Source organism: Mirounga angustirostris, unplaced genomic scaffold (assembly GCF_029215605.1).
Source record: "Mirounga angustirostris isolate CCGP_5_RB_7025 unplaced genomic scaffold, mMirAng1.0.hap1 SCAF_17, whole genome shotgun sequence".
NCBI lineage: Eukaryota > Metazoa > Chordata > Mammalia > Carnivora > Phocidae > Mirounga > Mirounga angustirostris.
This window is the reverse complement of record NW_026991725.1, coordinates 30,991,366-31,015,003: the sequence shown is the minus strand read 5'-3', so window position 1 is coordinate 31,015,003 and position 23,638 is coordinate 30,991,366. Positions and strand designations below refer to the sequence as shown.

Here is a 23,638-nt window from a genome sequence, read left to right as displayed (position 1 = left end):
ATTTGAGAGAGAGAGAGAGCACATGAGAAGGGGGAGGGTCAGAGGGAGAGGCAGACTCCCCGCCGAGCAGGGAGCCTGATGCGGGACTCGATCCTGGGACTCCAGGATCGTGACCTGAGCCGAAGGCAGTCGCTTAACCAACTGAGCCACCCAGGCGCCCCAGCTATAACATTTTAAGGTACAATAGAGTCATTTTACAGTATGCAATATGGATCATAAGATTATTTCTTTTTTTCTTTCTTTGAAAGATTTCATTTATTTTTTTGACAGAGAGAGAGAGACAGGAGAGAGGGAACACAAGCAGGGGGAGTGGGAGAAGGGGAAGCAGGCTCCCTGCGAGCAGGGAGCCTGATGTGGGGCTCAATCCCAGGACCCTAAGATCATGACCTGAGCCGAAGCAGACGTTCAATGACTAAGCCACCCAGATTATTAAGATTATTTCTGACAAGCAGTAAAATAGAGACAATTTTAGAAGTTTTTGCAATTTAACAATATGCTCCCCTGGATGACTATATTTTTATTCAAAATACTCACTATCAACTGGCAGATTTTTCACCAGTTGTGAGAGTTCTTTATCTGTGAGTTCTATTCCCATGTTTCTTAGAACTGTTCCCAAGTCGTTGATATCAACTTCCTCCCCTTCAAAAGGACAGAAATGGTAATGTGTGATTTTAAAGAACCATCTAATTATTCTAAATAATGATGAAATCTATTACTGTTTAAGTATTAACCCCAACTACTCAATGCATAATAAAGTTAAATGAGTCCTGTTTGAGTATGGTTATGGCAGAATAGTGAAGTGTTTATTTCCACAACTTTAGTAATAATAGAGGCAATATAACAGAGTACATAATAATGCATTTCATAATTTTTTGTTGTGGGAGATTACTAGTAGGTAATAAAACTTTAGTCTCTTTTTATTACACTAACATCTTTTTAGTAAATATCTTAATCTGGAAAAAATGAGATCATAGGGCCTAACAAAATGTGGCACTATGTTTTATTATTGAAACATTGACAAACCGAAGTTAAACTTTAGGAAATCAAACTACAATCAGTTTATTAAAAATAGCATAATTTAAAGGGAATAACAGGAAAGAATATAAAATAGGTATAAAGAATCAGAATCATCTGTATTTGGTAACTTCTTCCTCACCTGTAACAGCTTCTACCTTATCCATCAGGTTTTTCAGATCAACTTTCTTATAGCCTGTAAGACAAAGTTTAATCAGAGAAAAACAATAACATGGACTCAGAAAAAAGATACACAGGACAAGAAGTCCTTTTTATCTAAGATTTATTGTTCCAGAAGATGACCAAGGAAAATAAATTCATTTACAATGAGGACCAAGATTCAATAGTAAATAATGAATGAAAGTGATCTTAAAAGATTGTATTAAATAATAAAAATGAAAATTATAAAAATAAGTTTATCTTATCTAATATTTAAGAAAATTCAGGTTGTAATTATAACTATTCCAATAGTTATTCTATAGGATATAGAATAATTCTTAGGAGAAGCAATGAAGCAACATTGGCTTTTCAAGTGTGTTGAAATGTTTTTTTCCGAGAAAGTGAGGTTATTGTACACTGCAGCATCCTTCTGAACTTTGAAACAAGATGTATAACAATAACCTTTACAAAAATGATTGACTTTTGGGCGCCTGGGTGGCTCAGTTGGTTAAGCGGCTGCCTTCGGCTCAGGTCATGATCCTGGAGTCCCTGGATCAAGTCCTGCATCGGGCTCCCTGCTCGGCGGGGAGCCTGCTTCTCCCTCTGACCCTCCCCCATCTCATGTGCTCTCTCTCATTCTCTCTTTCTCAAATAAATAAAATCTTTAAAAAAAAAAAATGATTGACTTTTTCCCAAGGGTTCCTTTACATCTTTTGAAATCCATATTGTTGTATCTTGAATGTCCTATCTCATTATTATTCATATAGATTTTTTTTTCTTCAATTATCAAATGTTCTAACTCTGCCAGGTCCACATTTGTTAGTGGCGTTGTGTGATTTGGGAAGTCCTTCAACCTCGCTTACTTCTTGAAATGATGCATGTTTCTCAACATTCGTAAGGAGTATTATCTTGTGTTACCACGTGTTGATGCCAAGGGCATTGCTGTGTTAAGCCGTGAGAGATGTTAGAGAGGAGTTAATCCGTGAGTGGTCAATTTTAGGGATTCCCTAAACTTAACTGGTGGATGAGAACACAGCCCAAATCCTATCATTTTACCACAGCATTTGCATTCATCTTAAAAACAAAATAAATTGAGTTTAAAAAGTTAGAATTTAAAACATATTTTGTGTAACAAATTAAAAAACATACAAGCATATGAAGAAAAGGTAAATGTCCCTTCTTTTACCTCTCCTCAGCTTCATGACTACTCCTCACCATTACTAACAGTTTGTGTATATCCTTCCAGGCTGTTCTTATGTTTGTAAAGGAATACTATATATACTTTTAAAAATTAATAATACTATACATATTATTCTGTTAACTTGTTATAGTGACCACAAAAGAAAGCCATCTTTCTTTTCAAAATCCATGAACAGAGAAATGAGGAATGAGTGAATGGATTGGTTTATGCCCTGGGTTGAGGTCAGTGATACATGGATCAGTGAGAAAAAACACATCGCAGATCCTATTTTTGTAAAACCAGACAACAATAATCCCTCCCCTTCTCACTAGCACCTGTCCCTACCCTAAGATGCATAAAGAAATAGATTACAGGTTTTAAAGCAACAAAAAATGAACAGCCTTTTTATCCCTTGAGTTCTTCTGAAAACTATTCAAATGGCTTCGGGCAACAAATAATTTAAGCCCTTGAAACAGTCGCAGTTAACCCTGCAAGCTCAACATCTGTTTAAAATCACAGTGTTTTCCACAGTGCTCACCACTCAGAAGATCCTTTATCAGACTGAGTTCCTGTTCTGTAAGCTTGACCTCCATGGCTTCTAAAACAGGATCCAGGTTATTTACATCAACCTTCCCTCCTTGAAAACATGAAAGGAAAAGGAAAAAAATGGAATGATTATAAAATATTTAGAAAAATTCATAAAAACATATTATCTTCAACTAACAGGCATTATTGTTTTTCCCCAGCTTTATTGAGATATAATTGCATATAACATTGTATAAGTTTAAGGTGTACAATGTAATGATTTAATATATGTATACTGCAAAATGATTACCACAATAAGGTTAGTTAACACATCCCTCATCAGTATTGTCAACTATAGTCACCATGTTGTACATTATATCTCCCCAGAACTTACTCCTCTTACAGCTGGAAGTTTGTATCCTTTGATCACATTCACCGTTCCCTTCCCCATCCTCCTGCCTCTGGCAACTACCCATCAGTTCTGTTTCTATGAGTTTGTTTTTTTTTAGATTCCACATATAAGTGATATCATATAGTATCATGTCATATTGTTTTTTTCTGTCTGACTTATTTCACTTAGCATAATGTCCTCAAGATTCATCCATGTTGTTGTAAATGGCAGGATTTCCTTCTTTTTTACAGTATGTTATATAGTATATTATATAATAATATACTATTACATATGTATGTATGTGTGTGTTTGTGTGTATGTGTGTGTGTATATATCTCCTATCTTTTTTTTTTCATTCATCTGTCCATAGACACATTGTTTCTGTGTCTTGGGTACTGTAAATAATGCTGCAATGAACATGGGGGTGCAAATATCTCTTTAAGACAGTTGTTACTGTTACATGAATATACACTGCTAAAAAAGAATGACTTCACAATCTAGTATAACTGCTAAAATTTTCAAGCAAAGAACAAAACTACAATAGATTTGCACAGCTCTTTACAAGCAGAGTTACAATTTGAAGAGTTAAAAGTTAGAATTAGAACATGCTTCCTCAAATGTTAAACATATGGGCCCAGGAAAAAGTTAGGTGGGACAGGGCTATGTAATTGTAGCTGAAGAGCACTAATCAATAATCTCCACAAAGAAAGAGAGATTGTATTTGTTTCCTAAACTCTTACTCTCAGATTGTTTTCTCTGCTCCTGCTCACATTTTGGAATAAATGCTAAACCTTCCTCTCTCCTTCCCACCTTCCTCCTTCCTCCCCCCTTCCTTCCTTGCTTCCTTTCTTCCCTCCTTTCTTTCCTTCCATCTTTATTTCTGCTCATGTTTCTTCAGAGAAAGCTTGAAAAACCCAATCCAGCAGAGAATTTCATCTAAGATAAAGTAGGGGTTATTACCAGGAAAAACACAGATGTGATACAAGCAGCAAAATAACGTGTTATAATCTATTGATATAAATTTAATGTTAACTATGGAGAGACCCCAAATGTCCTTCAACTGATGAATGGATAAAGATGTGGTACACACACACACACACACACACACACACACACTGGAATATTACTCAGCATCAAAAAGAAGGAAATCTTGCCATTTGCAACGATGTGGATGGAACTAGAGTGTATTATGCTAAGTGAAATAAGTCAGTCATAGAAAGACAAGTACCACATGATTTTACTCATGTGTGAAATGAAGAAAGAAAACAGATGAGCATAGGGGAAGGGTAGGAAAAATAAAATAAGATAAAAACAGACGAGGAGGCAAACCATAAGAGACTCTTAACTATAGAGAACAAACTGAGGGCTGCTGGAGGGAGGTGGGTGGGGGAATGGGCTTGACGGGTGATGGGTATTAAGGAGGGCACTTGTTGGGATGAGCACTGGGTGTTATATGTAAGTGATGAATCACTAAATTCTATTCCTGAAACCAATACTATACTATATGTTAACTAACTTGAATTTAAATAAAATTTTAAAAATTGAATGCTTAAGGATATTTCATATGCTTCCTCTTTGTGCTTCTTACTCACTTTTATTATATCTCACATCCTTCAGCAACCTGTTTTGAAACACCTTTTCATGAGCTGTAAGAAAAGGTACAGTTCAGACCTCTACAAAATTGATATGAAGAGTCACCAAAACATAAATTCTATGATTGTAGAAAGATACATTTCAATGATTTGCTTTAAAAATTAATCTATTTTATAGTTATACAATATGGACATTTAAAAATATAAGTGTTTTGCACAGTGACAAACTTACCCATTCTTTGGAATAGGAAACATTTATTAAACTCTCTCATGGTGCAATTCTAAAAGATACATTAAATATTTCTTTTTTTTATTCCACTGATGTCCTATTTCTCCTTCATTACTTTTCATTGCTCTTATTGCAAAACTATTGCTGATCTGAGGGGGTAGTATTAGTCACTTGGACAACTGTATGGCAATGTAGTGATGACTCTCCAATGTGTTCGAAGAGGAAATGATAGAATTTCTTTTCAAGTCAGAAGTGACTTTCTATTAATTTATGGCATTTTTAAGACAAAACTGTACTATTAAAAGATTGAGAATGGCTCACATTGACCCATAAAATCAAGTTCCCTGGAAGGCATGTTGGCATTTATTTACCATCAATGGGCAGTGTTTTCAGTAGATGCTTGTGCTCCATATCTGTAAGCTCAATCCCCATGTCTTTCAGAATATTTTGTAGGTCACTGGAATCAATCTTTTCTCCTTTGAGAAGATGGAATAGTAATAGGTTAAAATATGATAGGATAATCTAATTATTTAAGATCATCTAAATATATACTTTTGCTGCTCTAGTCTTTTCTCTAATACCAGGATGAAAAGAAAAGGAAGAGTGAAAGATTTCCTGATAAAAAGAGTCAAATGGTAAATAAAAAATAGAATTTGTCCCTTAATAGTAAACAGGAAGGGACACCTGGGTGGGTCAGTCAATTAAGCGTCTGTCTTCAGCTCAGGTCATGATCCCAGGGTCTTGGGATTGAGCCCCAAGGGGCTCAGCAGGGAGTCTGCTTCTCTCTCTCCTTCTGCCCCTCCCCCGTTTGTGCTCTTTCTCTCTCTCTCTCAAATAAATAAAATCTTTAAAAAAATAGTAAATAAGATGTATTCCTAATACTGAGAATAATATCACATTGTGCAGAAGCAAATCTGGTCATATAATTATCCAGAAATAAAGTCAAGATATGGTTAATACAATACACAATTAACAAACTATGACATATTTTACTTTATTTTCTTAAAGTTATGTGATTAGCTATTGGCAATGGACTTACTATTTTTAATGCTCTGCCCTGCTTTTACTATGTCCATCTAGTTTTTGGGTCTATAAGTACCAGCCAGATACTTTCTTTGAAAAAAAGCATCAAAGAATATAAGACTTATTATGAAGAAATTATCCTTTTGTTTTACTTATAAACCCAGATAATGTTAGATTAAGCTGTTGATCAGTAGATGCAAATATTTATCAAAATGAATACTGAAAATATGTGAATTTATAAGCCACTAATACAATTTTGAGAACACGCTATTAAAATTTTTAGTGTAAATTGTGATTTATTCCAAATCATTTATATCTTACCTGTAAAAGCTTTCACTTCATCCTTCAAAGTTTTCAGAGCAACTTTATTATCAACTGTAACAAAAAACCATAACTTGAAGCTCATAAAATGATGTAAAATAGCAAAAGAACACTCTCCTCCCCTTCAGATTGTAACAGCACTTAAGTGTCCTGGGCATCTTATTAAGCATTTTAAACAGTCATTCAATAAATATTTACTCAGAATATGTTATGAGCCTGGAGTAGAAGAAAAAATTTTAAATATTAAAAATATACTTATTTCAAAAATGTAAATTTGACTTTCCATTTCATAAAATATCAACTCATGAATTTGATGATGAAAAGATGGAATTCAAAGTGGCTTTCTTGTTCTCAGAATTGAGGAGACTCTTCTAGTGACCGTGCCACCTGTGTCCAAATACTACATTCCCAACTGACAAAGAAGTTGTCTCATCTCCAATCTTGACATCTTCTGCACAAAAAGTTCCCTTGTTCTATTCCTCTCATTGCTAAAGGTACATAAAACCTAAAGCTCAAAATCTAATGATATCTCATATGCTCACCACTGACAGGCAGGTTTTGTTTCAGATCTTCAAGTTCCTTGTCAGTGAGCTTGATTCCCATGTTGCCTAGAACGGTTTCCAGGTTCTTGATGTCAACCTTCCCTTAATCAGAAAGAGAAAGGCCTGTGAGGAAAATTTAGTGACTCTAAAAATGTTATTTTTAAGTTTAAAATTTTCTAGAGAAAATGGGTCTTTCTACCAAGACATGAGACTAAAATTTTATTACCAAAACATGGATACCACAAAGTCCAACTCTAGACAAGTATTTACAATAAGGAGTACAGTAACAGAATCAACATGGCAATTAAGGTTAATAGTAAAATATAGTTCTGTTCCAATAAGAATTCTAGGTTTATAGTGACTTTGTACTCACCTGTAATAGCTTTCACTGCTTCCATCAAGTTAGGCAGATCAACATTCCCATTCGCTACATAAGCCCAAAAGAGACATATAATCAATGACATGAGCTTAGAAAAAGATACAAATTATTTATTTAGTATAATAAAGTCCAGCTGAATTTGACTTACATCCCAGTTTTAATTGATACACCTTTAAACAGAAGATCAACAGATGCCCTAGTGCCATCTCTAGTGCTCACCATCAACTTGTAGTTGTCCTGACAATTCAGCAAATTCCTCTTCTGTGAGTCTCATTCCCATATTTTCCAAATTAGTATGGAGTTTATTCTTTTTCATCTTCCCATCTTAGGAAAGAGACAGTGAAGCAATATTGGAAAAAAAAAGTTATATATAGCAAAATTAAAAAAATTTTTTAGTAAAACTGTTAACTTTAATGACCACATATTATTAAAACAAAAGAGACAAAACATAAAATATATTTCATGCCTTTGTTATCGTTACATTTCAACAAGACTAAAACCCCAAATAGACTGGTCCACTTGAAGACCCAAGGAGAAAGTCAAGAGAGTCAGAATTAGAATTATATTTCCTTTAGTCTATTCTTGTTGACAAGCTTACATAATAAAACAGGGTTAAGGGGCTTGAACAAATAGAACTGCAGACCACTAACTTAATTACTTGGCACAAAAAGTAGGGTTATTTTTGTTTACTGACTCAACATATTAGTTATCATTGTAGCTGACCATTCTCTTCAATAATGACCAGGGTTTTTTGTTTGTATTCAGTAGAATTGATTTTTCTTTTTGAGAAAGAGTCGAAAAAAATCTAAGAAGATACTGGACTTCCTGCCAAGAAAAAGTGTATATTAACAGCAGATGGAATGTAGTTATGCTGAAAGAATCCTAAGTAAAAACTTATATAGGACCAAGATTCATGCTTGGATGATATATCTGGAGAACCTAGATAATATGCCTTATAATTTTGTTTCTTACTTACCATTGAGAGACTTCATAGCCTTCAGTAATCTATTACGATATAACTTTCCATTAGCTGAAAGAAAAGTCATAATTCATGTAATGGCAAAATGAATATGAGATTCACAAAAACAGCATGAATAGAATAATTTTGGAAATAGAAAATCTAGTCTTTTATCAATATATAAAATCAACTGTGTTTTTTTTTTAAAGATTTTATTTATTTATTTATTTAACACAGAGAGAGAGAGAGAGAGAGAGAGAGAGAGAGAACAGCATGAGAGGGGAGAGAGTCAGAGGGAGAAGCAGGCTCCCTGCTGAGCCGGGAGTCTGATGTGGGACTCGATCCCAGGACCTTGAGATCATGACCTGAGCCAAAGGCAGACGCTTAACCAACTGAGCCACCCAGGAGCCCACAACTGTATTTCTATACTGTTGTAATGAGCAAACCCAAAAGGAAACTAAGAAAGCAATTCCATTTACAAGAGCGTCAGAAAGAATAAAATACTTAAGAATAAATTTAACAAAAGGAGTACAAAATTTATACTCTGGAAACTATAAAACATTGTAGAAAGAAATTAAAGAAGACCTAAGTAAATGAAAAGACATCCTATGTTTGTGGATTGGAAGACTTAATATTGTGAATATGGCAATACTCCCCAAATTGATCCATGGATTCAAAGCAATCTTATAGAAATTTCTAGCTGGTTTGTTTGCAGAAATTGATGAGCTGATCCTAATATTCATATGGTAAAGCTGGGGCCCCAAATAGCAAAAATAATCTTGAAAAGGAAACAGAAGTGGGGGACTCACACTTTTCTTTTTAAATATTTATTTATTTATTTATTTATTTGAGAGAGAGAGCATGCTCACTTGCAAGTGTGCATGGGGGTCAGGCAGGGGCAGAGGGAGAGATTCTCAGGCAGGCTCCCTGCTGAGCACAGAGCCCCATATTGGGCTCAATCCCACAACCCATGAGATCATGACCTGAGCTGAAACCAATACTTGGACACTTAACCGAATGAGCCATCTAGGCACCCCATACACTTTTCATTTTAAAAACTACAAAACTACAGTAATCAAGACAGTGGGGTACTGGCATAAAAGTAGATATATAGATCAATGGAATGGAATTTAGAATCCAGAAATAAGCCTTCCAATTTATGGTCAATTGATTTTTGACAAGGGTACCAGCACCATTTAATGAAGAAAGAATAGTCTCTTCAACAAATGGTGCTGGGACAACTGGATATTCATGTGCAAAGAGAATATTCTTTTGGATCCCTATCTCACACCATATACAAAAATTAACTCAATATGGGGCACCTGGGTGGCTCAGTAAGTTAAGCTCTTGATTTTGGTTTGGATTGTGATCTCAGGGTCATGAGATCAAGCCTCGCATAAGGCTCTGTGCTGGGTGTGGAGCTTGCTTGGGATTCTCTCTCTCCCTCCCCCTCTGCCCCTGCTCACACTCTCTCTCTGTAAAAATAAATAAATAAATAAATAAATAAATAAATAAATAAATAAATAAATAAATAAATAAAAATTAACTCAAGATGGATCAAAGACCTAACTATAAGGGCTAAAACTATAAAAATGTTAAAAGAAAACAGCTGTAAATTTTCTTAACCTTAGATTAGGCAATAGTTTTTTATATATGACACCCAAAGCACAAGCAACAAAAGAAAAAAATTATAATCTGGACAACAAAATTAAAAACTTTTGTGCATCAAGGAACACTATCAAGAAAGTAAAAAGATAATTCACAGAACAGGAGAAAACTCTTGCAATCATATATCTGAAAAGGAACTTGTATTTAGAAAATATAAGGGACTTGTATATAGAATATATACAGACTTTGATTCAATAATAAAAAGATAACTAAATTTAAAAATGGACAAGGATATGAAAAGATTTTTCTCCAAAGGAGATATACATTTAGCCAATATACACATGAAAAGATGCTTAACATCATCAGCCATCAGGGAAATCAAAACCAGAGTAAGATACCACCTCACACTCACTACAAAATAATCAAAGGACAGATAATAACAAGTGTTGACTAGGATGTGGAGAAACTGGAACTCTGGTACACTGCTGGTGGAAATGTAAAGTAGGGCAGCCTGTCTGGAAAACAGCGTGGTTTAACATAGAGTTACCATATGACCCAACAATTTCACTCTTAAGGTATATACCCAAGACAAAAGAAAATATGTATCCACATAAAAACTTGAATGTTCAGAGGAGTATTATTCATAATAGCTAAAGTGTCGGTTGACCTTTGAAAAACAGGAGTTTGAACTGTGCAGGTCCACTTAAATATGGAGTGTTTACAGTGCTGTAAATGTATTTTCTCTTCCTTACAATTTAGAGAGAGAAAGAGAGTGCAAGCAGGGGGAGGGGAAAAGGGCAGAGGTAGAGGGAGAGAATCTCAAGCCGACTCTGTGCTGAGCCTGGAGCCGCATACCAGGCTCCATCCCAGGACTGTGAGATTGTGACCTGAGCTGTTATCAAGAGTCGGAGGCTTAACCGACTGAACCACCCAGGCACCCGTCTTCCTTACGATTTTTTTTCTTTTTTTTTTTTTTTTAAAGATTTTATTTATTTGACAGAGAGACATTGAGAGCAGGAACACAAGCAGGGGGAGAGGGAGAAGCAGGCTTCCCGCTGAGCAGGGAGCCCAATGTGGGGCTTGATTCCAGGACCCTAGGATCATGAGCTGAGCCAAAGGTAGATGATTAACGACTGGGCCACCCAGGCGCCCCTTCTTATGATTTTCTTAACAATACTTTCTTTTTTCTAGCTTACCTATTGTAAGAGTATATAATACATATAGCATACAAAATATATATTAATGGACTGTTTATGTTATCAGGCTTCTGGTCAACAGTAGGCAATTAGTTAAGTTTTTGGAGAGTCAAAAGTTATACACGGATTTTCATCTGCACAGGGAGTCAGTGCTCCTAACCCCTGTGTTGTTCAAGGGTCAACTGTACTAATACATAACAGGATAGGGATGGGCCTTGAAAACATTGTGCTAAGTGAAACTAGTCACAAAGGACCACATATTGTATGATTCTATTTATGTGCAACATTCAGAATAGGAAAACTGGAGATAGAAAATAGATCAGTGGTTGCTCAGGGCTGAGGGGGAATGGAGAAATTGGGAGGTGATGGTCAATGGGTATGGGGTATCTTTCTGGGATAATAAAAATGTTCTAAAATTGATTGTGGCGATGAATGCACAATTTTGTGAATACATTAGAATTCACCGAGTTGTATACTTTATTGGGTTAATTGTATGACATGTGGATGATATCTCAGGAATTCTGTTAAAAATGTTTTACCCCAAATTTTCATCTTTATATAACAATGAAATTAAGGAAGAGAAGCCTTTTTCAATATGATAAATTTGTCCCCTTGAGTGGGCTTACTATACTGTATAAATATATCTTCCCTTTCTTTTTAATTCTGACTTTTATCTTTAATTTCTTCCACTGCTCTCTTATCTCTTTCTTTTTCCTTCTTATGGTATAAGCCCTGAAGGGCAACAGTAGACATTTGTTAGCTCTGATGGCAACTCACATCTGAGGAATTGCTTGGCTTCCAAAATAAACTCTAAATGACACTTACAGCTTTTATATGTAGCTTACATGTTAGTTTTTAAAAAATGTTCTAGGGGCACCTGGGTGGCTTAGTCATTAAGCACCTGCCTTAGAGTCAGGTCATGATCCCAGGGTCCTGGGATCGAGCCCCACATCGGGCTCCCTGCTCAGCGGGAAGCCTGCTTCTCCCTCTCCCACTCCCCCTGCTTGTGTTTCCTCTCTCACTGTGTCTCTCTCTGTCAAATAAATAAATAAAATCTTTAAAAAAAGTTCTATCATGTTTCAGAAGAAATTAAAATTTTCATGCAGATCCACAAAAATCCAAGTTCCCTGGAAGCTCTCACAGACACTTGTATGACTCACCATCAATTGGCAGTATTTTCAGCATCTTCTCTAGTTCCTTATCTGTAACCTCAATTCCGAGATTTCTCAGAACATTTTTTAGATCACTTGACTCAATCTTCTCACCTTTGAAAATAGGAAATTTGGTATACATCTTTATTTCACATAGCAATAATTATTTCTAATGAAAAAATTACTTTAGGATAATTAATATTATCTCCTCATTTTCAGATTGAAGAATAAAGTAAAAATGAAACATTTTCAACTACAAAATCAATGTAGGTGTTAGGTCAAATTTATTTCCTTAATATGAACATGAGAGTTTCTTCTAAAATCAGGGGCAGACTACTTTCAGAATAAAATTTGATTAATTTAAAAAATAGATGCTTACATGAATTTTTCTTTGAAAAAAGTATTTTAATTAAAAAATAAGAATTATATGATAAATACAATGAAGACATTACCTCAATCAATTTTAGGCTCCACTTTCTATTTGCTGTGTCATTCTATATTGTGGTTATTAATCACTGGTGAAGTGAATTATATTATTGACATAAACAACAGAGATTGCAGAATTTGAAAGCAAGAAATAGTATGGTAATCTCATTACAAAAACAGATTATATCAATACATGAAACACTAGAGACAAATAGTTCATTAATAAATATGGAGAAATACCAGAATTTATAGGTCAATGATGGAGTAGTAGAAAATACCAGGAAAAAACAAAATTTAATGTAGATAATTGGAATCCTAATTTTATGGTAACTTTTCACTCACCTGTAAAATCTGTGATGTTTTCCATCAGTGTTTCTAGAGGAATTTTCTCATCAACTATAGGAGAAGATCAAAATCACAGTATATTATAGATATCATATAGTATAGATCTCATATATCATATAGAGCGCATATATTATTTTATGAGATACAATACCAAAGTTTGTGGAAAAACAGAGGAACAACTACAATAGTTGCACTTCTATGTGTCAGGCCCCATCCTAATTGTTTTATATATTTATTTAACCAATATATTTTTTTAAAGATTTTATTTATTTATTTGACAGAGAGAGACACAACGAGAGAGGGAACACAAGCAGGGGGAGTGGGAGAGGGAGAAGCAGGCTTCCCGCCGAGCAGGGAGCCTGATGTGGGGCTCAATCCCAGGACCCTGGGACCATGACCTGAGCAGAAGGCAGGCGCTTAATGACTGAGCCACCAGGCGCCCCTCTCCAGTTTTTATTTTAAGACAAGCATGAATAAGAAGAAAATTCTAAACATGAAAACCATACAATTGCAATGATGCAACTTGGCCTATAACATCTCAAATTTATTTGTGTTAGTAAGAGGAAGTTATTCAGAACTGAGTGTGTTGAAAGAATCTGCATTCTTATATTCAAAACTGGAAAGACTATTAACCATGATACTTGTAGACAGCATAAAAGTCACACATATCACACATATAAAAAACTGTTTTAATTTTGACTTTGTTAACTGGATACTCATCAACTCAAATGACATTCTTTGTGTTTTAGTCCTGGTTATGGTGTGTCACCACATGGCTCTTGGGCCTTCCCTTCCCCTTATGGAAAAGGACATTTCTTCCCTCAAAGGTTCTTTTAATTAAACTTTCTCCAGGATTAACCAGTGTATCTGATAACATGCTTACCACCAACATGCATGTTTTCAGCCAGATCTTTAAGTTCCGTATCTGCAAGCTTGATCCCCAGGTTGTTCAGAATGGTGTCCAGGTTGTCGATATTGACCTTCCCACCTAAGAAAAATAACAGTCCATAAAGAATATTAAATGACTCCAAAAGAGAAGTTCTTATACTCTTTTGATACACATATCTGATTGTGAATTGTTAAGCAGTAGATCATTACTCATAAAATTTGCACACTGTTTCAGACAGGTTATATACTCACTAAGGCCTATTCAAGGATTCCCTCAAAGTCTAAAATTTACCTGAAGAATATTTGCTCTAAAGTGAAAAAAGTAAATTAAATAATGTTCAACAATGTTAGCACAGAGGCCAAATATTTTAAGTCCTCAAATACAAAGTTAGAATTAAGGCTACTTCCCTTGAGACTTGTCTTGGGGACGAGCCTACACAAACACAAAGTTTTAAAGGGCATTCAATTCTGAAATTAGTTTGAGAAAGAGAGCAAGGTACAGAAATAGAGGCTCAGAGTATGGACAAGTCTCTCAAGAAGTGAATGAGAAAGGGAAAAAAGAGATGGAGTTGTGGCCAACGAGGGGTGTGAAGAGTTTTAGTTTGCTTATTTTATAGGATGGAATATGTTGAACATGTGCATGGGCTGAAAGAAAGGCTTGTCTGTAGAGGAAGAGGTTGAAAATGGCGAAAGGGGTGAGGTCTTATGGATGTGGGAGAGGGTGGAGTCGAGGGTATCTTTGTAAGCCTTGAAGAGGAAGAGGTACTCCTCACTCATCCTTTGATACTAGGATGGGTGTGCTTAAAGATACCTGTAAAGGTAGGGATTGGGGATAGAAAGCTGAGGACTATCACTCTTGCTAGCCTCAATTTTCTTAGTGAATAAAAAAAATTCTAGTGGAAAAAAAATAAATTGTGTTTAATAAATGCCCAGGGAATTCTGGTACTGGAGGTAAACATTCTTTAGTTCTAAACAACAAAAAACTTAGTTTTTTCTGCTATTTATTAAATTCCCTGAATCACTGCTAATCATTTCTATATTTTTTTTGCTATGCAAACTTGAAATTTGATATTTTTCCTCCTGAAAATTTGGAAAATGACAAGAAAGTGTGGTGCTTTACTTCCGAGATAGAAGATGAGATTATCTTCTAAGATAAAGATTGAGTTCTAAAAAAGTATACATTTGCAAGATGTATATATGACAGACGGCAGCAAATTCATATTTAAGAAACAGTATAAAATGAAGATCTCATATTCATTTGCATTCTCATTATGTTTCTCACTCACCTTTAAGAGACTTCACACCTTCTAGCAATCTGTTCTTAAAGACCTTGTTATCATCTATAAGAAAGGGCACAAATAAGGTCATAGAGAAATGATGTGGCTTTTCACTAAAATTATTTCAGTAAAACTGAGATTTTCATGATTTACTCTAGAAATTTCTCCCATTAAAATAAATTTTGAGAGAAAATTAGCGAGTCTATAATACAGTAAATCTATCCAAAATTCAGCACACAAGGCACCCTATAATATGCACAACGTTTTTGGTAATAGCACCTCTCACCTTTTATCCCCTCCCAGTTTGACACCCCTCTTTCCCTTGTTTACTTCCCACAGTTGCCTGTAGCTATCTACAAGGTAAGGGTAGCCTCAGAAATGTATTCCCCTCAATGGTATGAGTCAACATGATGGGGATGCTTATTCCAAAACTGAAAGTTAAACTGCATAGATGGAAATTTCCCTCAGGAATAAGTGAACATTTAAATTATTTTGAGATAGGCATTATTTGTTTATTTATTTTTGCATCTCAGCAAATGGGGATAGTTTGAGTTTTAAAAAAAGCTCAAAAGGAAACAAGACAGATGAACATAGGGGAAAAAAAGAGAACAAAACCAAGAAACAGACTTAATTATAGAGAACAAACTGATGGTCACCAGATGGGAGGTAGGTGGGGGGATGGGTGAAATAGGTGATGGGGATTAAGGAGGGCATTTGTGATGAGCACAGGGTGATGTATGGAAGTGTTGAATCACTGAATTCTACACCTGAAACTAATATTACACTGTATATTAACTGGAATTTAAACAAAAATTTTTTTAAAAAGCTTAATAAAACCCTTTAGGGTCACATCAATATTTGAAATGCTTACCATTGAAAGGCAGATTTTTCATCAGCTTCAAACATTCCTTATCTGTGAACTCTATTCCCATGTTTTTCAGAATAGTTTTCACGTCTTTGGCATCAACCTCCCCTCCTTAAAAAAGGCAGATATCATTACATATATGAATTTAAAGGATCACCTAATGATTCCAAATAGGGAAAAATCAATCTATGGCTACGTAGCTTGAATATGTAAAGAATAAAGAACAAAGGCCAATGAGACCTCTCCACGTATACCGACTATGACATTCACAGAAAAAGAATTTGATCTCTAAATGCTAATAAAAGAAGTCACGATCATATTGACCATGGCAAAGCAACTCTGAACCCAGTGAAATTTACATCATGTATCTATCTATTCAATTAGAATATTATAAATTACTTATTCAAATAATTGTATCAAATAAGGTAAGATCTTATTTAGTCTCATTTTTGTAAGTTTTCTGTAGTCTTTACTAAAATTTTACTTTATATATTATTTTACTAATATAGAATTTGGCTGTTCTAAAAGAAAGAAGAACAAAACATATAAATAAAAAATATACCAGAAAATGAATTGCTAGTAATTTAATGAATAAGGAAATAAATGTCATAACTAAATGGAAATTGAGGGATAATGATAAAATATAGCTACTATAAGTACTAAATGTCTTGGATTGATAATTTCTCACTTACCTGTAGTAGCTTTTACTCCATCCATTACCTCTTTCAGACCAGCCATCCCATTAGCTACAAGAAACGGCACAATGCAAATAAGCGCAGAACACAAATTTAAGACATATATTTTGTGGAAACAATTCCATGAAAAATTCCCTGTATTTTCGTTTTACCTGAGACCATTTATTAAATGCCTGGATCTCCAGGGAGTTAAAATGATCTCCATTAATACAAAGGTCTCTTTTGGCTTAGAAGCTTGGTCAGGAAAAGTGTGTTCTTCCTAGTGTTTTGGATGCCATTATAAGCCATACTTGAAGATACTATTGGAGTTGGCCAGGTACTCTGGAAACTTTACTTCATGTACCAACAAAAAGCTGAAGAAGGGACCATTAATCTAGCTTGGTATGTTCTAAGATTGCTTCCTACAGGAGATAATGCATGAACTTCATTAATGTATCAGAGTGGTTGATCTGAAATATGGAAGAATGGAAAAGAATTCACATGGAGAAGTTAAGAAAAGGGAAAAGTAGAGGGGCATCATGCTATGTGTGTATGAAACTACAAATAGTTCAACATGGCTTGAACAGAAGGAAAATGAGAGAAGATATATCCAGACAGGCAGATGGAGATTGAAGGTATTCTTATCATAGTATATACTATGATAAGAATCTTTGAATTCATTTTAGAGTGAAGATTTCAGTAGACAGAAAGATAGAAGAATGGGCCTGTTGACTTCTCTATAAATAGATATTCATATCCCTATTATTTTGCTTTCTTATTATCTAGACCTATTAGAATCCTGACAGTACCCTCTGCAATTCTTGGTATACACAGGGAAAGGTGATGCTATTTTAGATTAATTATAATGAAGACCCAAGATTTATTCTGACTTTAAAATTAGGCTCTCCTCCAAGTATCCATTGATAAATGAATGGATAAAGAAGATGTGACACACACACACTGGAATATTTTTTAGCCATAAAAAAGGATGAAATCTTGCCATTTGCAACAAATGGATGGAGCTACAGAGTATAATGCTAAGTGAAATAAGTCACTCAGAGAAAGACAAATACCATATGATTTCACTCATCTGTGGAATTTAAGAAAAAAACAAATGAACAAAGAAGAAAAAAAAAGGAGGGAGAGAGACAAACCAGGAAACAGACTCTTAATTATAGAGAACAAACTGGTGGTTACCAGAGGGAAGGTGGGTGGGAGAATGGGTGAAATTTGTCATGGGGATTGAAGAGTACACTTATCATGACGAGCACTGAGTAATGTATAGAATTGTTGAATTATTATATTGTACACCTGAAATCATGTAACATGTATGTTAACTATACTGGAATTAAAATTTAAAAAACTTAAATTAAAAAAAAACAAAATTGGGCTCTCCTCCAAACTTTCTAACATGTATCTGTCAAATAAATCTATTTTTAAACATATCAGTTATAAAGCAAAATAAGAGATGCCCTGAAGATATCTGTAGTGCTCACCATCAATTTGTAGGTTTTCTGACAGCTTTGCAAGTTCCTCTTCTGTGAGCTCAATTCCCAGTTTTTTTAGAGTGTTGTCCAGGTCATTTGCACGAACCTTCCCCCCTTAGGAAAGATAATGTAGGACTATGAATATAATATGAAAAAAAGCATATTAAAAATTTTGCATTTTTTAAGGTGAGGTGATGAATGTGGTAATCATTTTCAATATTTAAGAGTACCAAATCATCACACTATATACTTTAAACCTACATATTATATGTCAATTATGTATCCTATGGCCAACTGACTGAGGAAGAAAAAAAAAAAACTGAATCTGAGCCACTTTGGCTTCCTGTTGCTATGAATCTACAAGTAAAGAAAGGAATTTACTGGTTGGAGTGATTTATTCTGACCATCAGGGGAAACCGGGCTGCCACTACTAGACATTGGGGATAGAGATCAATATGTCTAGAATCTAGGACACCTGTTGATATCTCCTTGCCTTGTGATTAAAGTTAATTGTAAATTAAACAATCCAATCCAATACAGACAGGTCTGATAATGGCCCTTATCCTTCAGGAACAAAATTTAGGATCACCTACCAGGTAAGGAGGTAGGAGCAGCTGAAGTACTTGGTTAGAGAAAAAGCAATATGAAATGGCAGTGGGAAAAGAAAGATAAATACTAGATACAACCACATGACCAGTTGCTAACGGACTGCACAAGATTGTAATAGTTATGAGTATTTCTCTCTATATTTTTAAAATATTTTATTTATTTATTTGACAGAGAGAGACACAGAGAGAGAGGGAACACAAGCAGAGGGAGTGGGAGAGGGAGAAGCAGGCTTCCCGCGGAGTGGGGAGCCCAAAGAGGGGCTTGATCTCAGGACCCCGGGACCATGACCCGAGCCGAAGGCAGATGCTTAACTGACTGAGCCACCTAGGCGCCTCTATATTTTTTGATATAGATATATTTGTGAATATTTTAACCAATTCTTTTCTTTTAATCTCCTCCCCATTTCCCTGCATCTACATAAAATTTGTGAATAGTAGTTAGCCTTATATATCCTTGTTTAAGTTATAGGATGTCAGGGAAGAATGTGAGTCAATTAGAAAATAAACATAACCTAGAGATGGGTAGAGGGATAGCTGAGATTTTGTAACATCTTCTGAGAAGAGAGTTAGCATAGTTTTGGTTATATGAGAAATTGTTATTGTTTTTATTAGAAATATAAGAGAGACTAAAAGATGTATATATGGATGTCAAGGTGAAGATGATGGTAGACTGTTAACTGTGTCAAACTGCCTAAGCTGGAATTATATTTCTAGGACTTCCCTTCCCTATAGAGTTCTGGCCTGCCCCAGAAAATGTTGCATGAGATTTGGAAGACACAAGTGAAGCAGCTGTTCCTACACTCTAAAGGTCAGTTTCAGGGGGGTCCCTGGGTGGCTTAGTTGGTTAAGCATCTGACTTCTTGATTTCAGCTCAGGTCATGATCTCAGGGTTGTGAGATCGAGCCTAACATTCCCTGCCTCTCCCTCTGCTCCTCCCCCCGCCCCCCACACCTCCATCCCTGCTCCAGCTCACACACGCGTTCTCTACTCTCTCAAGAAAAAATTACAAAAAAAAAAAAAAAAAAGGTCAGTGTTGGGTTCCAGGTGCCATTACAGCCCATGATATTGTTCTTAATCTTCTGGACTGCCTTGTTGGCATGGGGTGGAAGCTAGTCTTGGCTAAGCACATGTATATCTCCTTGGAGCCAGATGCCAGTTTCTTTCTCAGGTCACTTACATTCTTAAGGGTGGGGGAAAGAAGATTCCAGTTTGTCCTCACGGGTTCTCATTTTTTCTTGTTCTCCCCAACTCTGTCACCAGTTTTTCCTCCTGAGTGCTGGCCTTGCTGACTACAGTGATGGCAGGACTTTAGGCCCACAACCAAAAGCGGGGGCAACAGCTTTCACAGGTTTCTTCACCAGCTCTCACAATTGCATAAAATCTAATCCTTACAATAAATCTCTTATTCCATGTCACTCATAGTGATTTTGCTTCCCTAATCAAGCCCTAATGGATATAATAATCATAAATTCTATTAAAATAAAACAACAAAAAAGAAAAATGTATTTTGTGTCTTTGTATATTACCTTTCAACAGAGCCAAAATCCCAAATAGATTTGTCCAAGTATACAAGGTCAAGAAAATAGTTAAAATTAGAGCTTGTCTTAGTAACAAGCCTATATAACGAAACAAATTAAGCAGTTTAAGCAATTGGAACTGCAGACAACAAATCTAATACTTGTATGCAATAAATAGGGGCTATAAATATATTTTTTTGCCTGAGTTTCTGTATTAGCTATCCATAGAGTTGACCAGATCCCTTGAATAAAGCTAACCCTTCACTTCACTTATGCTGTGGTTTCCTAGGTTTGATTGATTTTTGTGGGGTAGAGGTGTACAAAGTTGAAAAAGAATGCAAGAGTATATGGAATTTTCTACAAGATAAAATATATGCCATTATTGGTTAAAATGTGGATAGACTGAAAGAATCATAAATATGGAATGATATCAAAGTGAGGAGCCAGGATTCATAATTCAATGTTGTGAAGTTGGGGAATGTCAGACAATATGACTTTTAACTGGGTTTCTTACTTACCTTTGAGAGATTTCATACCCTTCAGCAACCCATTTTGATATACCTTTCCAGCAGCTGTAAGAAAATCCATAATTCATTTAATGGTGAAACTAACATGGAATCACAAAAATGGCATGAATTAAATAATTTCAGAAATAACATTTTAAGAAGACTTGTCTCTAATTTTTAGCTTATTTCATCTTATATAGCAAAGTTTGGAAGTAGAAACTTCTCTCATGGTGACAAACCTTCCTATTCCTGAGGGAGTCTACTTGTTCAAACATGAGTATAGCTTCCCTTTTTTTTCTTTCAATTTTTAAAATTTAAATTCAATGTAGTTAACATACAGTGTTATTAGTTTCAGGGGTAGAATTTAGTGATTCATCAGTTGCATATAACACCCAGTGCTCATTACATCATGTGCCCTCCTTAATGCTTAATGCCCATCACCCAGTTACCTGATCCCCACCCCCACACTGCCTCTCCAGCAACCCTCAGTTTGTTTCTTATAGTTAAGAGTGTCTTATGGTTTGCCTTCCTCTGTTTTTATCTTATTTTTCCTTCCCTTCCCCTATGTCCATCTATTTTGTTTCTTAAATTCCACATGAGTGAAATCATATAGAACTCCCCTTTCTTTTTATTTCTGCTTCCTATTTTTATTTTTTTCTTCATGGATCTCCAATCTCTCTCTCTCTCTCTTTTTCTCTTCTCATGATATAAACAAATTAGTGGCTTGACAGGTAACAACATGTTTAGTTGTTAATGTCAACTCTTGTCTGAAGGGCTACTTAACTTCCATTATAAATTCTAAGACAGGTTGCTATATAACTTAGAACTTAATTTAATATTTTTTCTTTTGCACTTTTGGAGGAAAATAAACAGAAACGAAGTTGGAGATATTTACACAGACCCACAAGAGACCATGGCATCTCTATGATAGCTCACCATTAACTGGCAGTGTTTTCAGCAGCTTCTCTTTTTCCTTATCTGTGAGCTCAATCCCCAGGCTTTCCAGGAAATTTTTCAGATCACTAGAATCAATCTTCTCACCTTTGAAGAGAGGGGATGGTACATGTATGAGCTTTAGGTACTCTCATATTATCTCAAGTTATAAAATATGCTCTCTGCAGCTTAATGATATCCCAGTTTCAAGAGGAAGAGTTAGGCAAAGATATTCTAAATTGTAGAACCATTGAGCATGACTTATGGTATTTATAAAATACCGTATTTAATATAAATTAAAAAGAGTTTTTCTAAAGTTGGGAAAGACAACTTCCAGAATAAAATCTGATGAGTGAATTAAGATCATGCAGATTCTTATCTAAATTATTCTTCAAAAAATTTGATTGTTTTGGTGAGAATTATTGATGATTTCAGTGAATACATTATCTCCATCACTTCTAAGGTTCACCATATACATTTCTAGGTGATGTTCAGTTAAACATTTGTGACATGAAGCATATTACTTATTTAAGCACAGAAAACTTAGGATTTAAAATTGACATATAGTCTTGTATTCTATTGCAGAAGCCTTCCTAATGCCAATCCAAGGGGCCTTAGAAGCATGTATTTAATAATGAAACATCAGAATTTAATAAGATACTAGAAATGCCACTGAAAAAAAAACTAATATAAAGGACTGAAACCCTATATTGACTTTAACTTCTCATTTACCTGTAAAATTAACTTTCACTTCATTCATTGGTCTTTTTAGTGAAATCCTCCTATCAACTGTAGGAGAAAATCAAACTCACACTGAGATTAAAAAAGACTCACAAAATACTGTGAAAGACAACATGGGAGTAAAGATAATAAATCTTCATTTACTTTGTGCCAGGCACTATCTTAAATGCCTTATATATGCTTACTTAATTAATACTTACTGAATAATATTTTTTCTAGGCTATTGATTTATTCAATTTTTATTGTCTTCCTTAATATTAGAAAGAAAAGCTTAAATATAAAAATATACCATCTCAATAATATAAATTTTACTTAAAGTTCTATAATATTTCAAACCCCTATGTGTTAGCAATGGGAAGAAATTCAGAAGTACCATCATTTAAGTTGCCTGCATTTTTCTATTCAAAATGTGGAAGACTGTTTTCTAGTGACCATAATATGGGTAAAGAACATAAAAGACATACATACAAAGTGCAATGTTTTCATGTTGGTTTTGGTAACTGCATGCTTTTATGCTGGTTACATGCTTTGCCCATATTTATAGCTTCTTGATTACTATCAGGGTAGATTACCATTCCTAAGGCCCCTTTCCCTTGGACCACTGGCTATGGTTCTTATACTTAAGCTCTCCCAGCATGTGACTATGGTATCTGAAAACTTGCTCACCATCAGCAGGGAGATTTCTAGTCAGAACCTTAAGTTCCTTATCTGAGATCTTGATTCCCATATTATCCAGTATAGCATTCAAGTCGTTGACATTGACCTTCCCATCTAAGGAAAGAGACAGTCCATGAAGAAAATTATATAACTCTAAAAAAGAGGTTCTTAAACCTTTCAGAGAGACATATCCTGTTGTGAATTTCATGAACCAAATGTCTGTGTTCACAAAGATTGCGTATAATTTCAGGGGGGGTTATGTATTCTTCAAAGCCTATTCACAGACCCCCCCCCCCAGTAGTAGGGTTAATAATGCTTGTTGTAAAGTGTGGAAAAAAAAACCCATCAATTTTAGAACAAGAGACTAAGGACGTTATGTCTATAGAGAAACTCAACTATGACATTAGAATTAAGGTCACTTCTCTTGAGACTTGTCTTGGGGACCA

General features: G+C 35.1%; 1 protein-coding gene across 1 annotated transcript in view; it reads right to left on the bottom strand.

The window, feature by feature from the left end:
- Positions 1-23,638, bottom strand: part of LOC123854704 (uncharacterized) — a 160,972-nt gene that overhangs the window by 37,222 nt on the left and 100,112 nt on the right. The window contains exons 41-60 of the mRNA XM_064583319.1: positions 23,202-23,306; positions 21,798-21,902; positions 20,874-20,927; positions 18,240-18,344; positions 16,762-16,815; positions 16,076-16,180; positions 15,214-15,267; positions 13,923-14,027; positions 13,037-13,090; positions 12,278-12,382; positions 8,332-8,385; positions 7,575-7,679; positions 7,350-7,403; positions 6,977-7,078; positions 6,435-6,488; positions 5,462-5,566; positions 4,862-4,915; positions 2,892-2,990; positions 1,157-1,210; positions 535-639 (exon numbers count right to left, since the gene is read on the bottom strand). Coding sequence (XP_064439389.1) covers positions 535-639; positions 1,157-1,210; positions 2,892-2,990; positions 4,862-4,915; positions 5,462-5,566; positions 6,435-6,488; positions 6,977-7,078; positions 7,350-7,403; positions 7,575-7,679; positions 8,332-8,385; positions 12,278-12,382; positions 13,037-13,090; positions 13,923-14,027; positions 15,214-15,267; positions 16,076-16,180; positions 16,762-16,815; positions 18,240-18,344; positions 20,874-20,927; positions 21,798-21,902; positions 23,202-23,306 — 1,632 coding nt within the window. The remainder of the gene's footprint in view (positions 1-534; positions 640-1,156; positions 1,211-2,891; positions 2,991-4,861; positions 4,916-5,461; positions 5,567-6,434; positions 6,489-6,976; positions 7,079-7,349; positions 7,404-7,574; positions 7,680-8,331; positions 8,386-12,277; positions 12,383-13,036; positions 13,091-13,922; positions 14,028-15,213; positions 15,268-16,075; positions 16,181-16,761; positions 16,816-18,239; positions 18,345-20,873; positions 20,928-21,797; positions 21,903-23,201; positions 23,307-23,638) is intronic.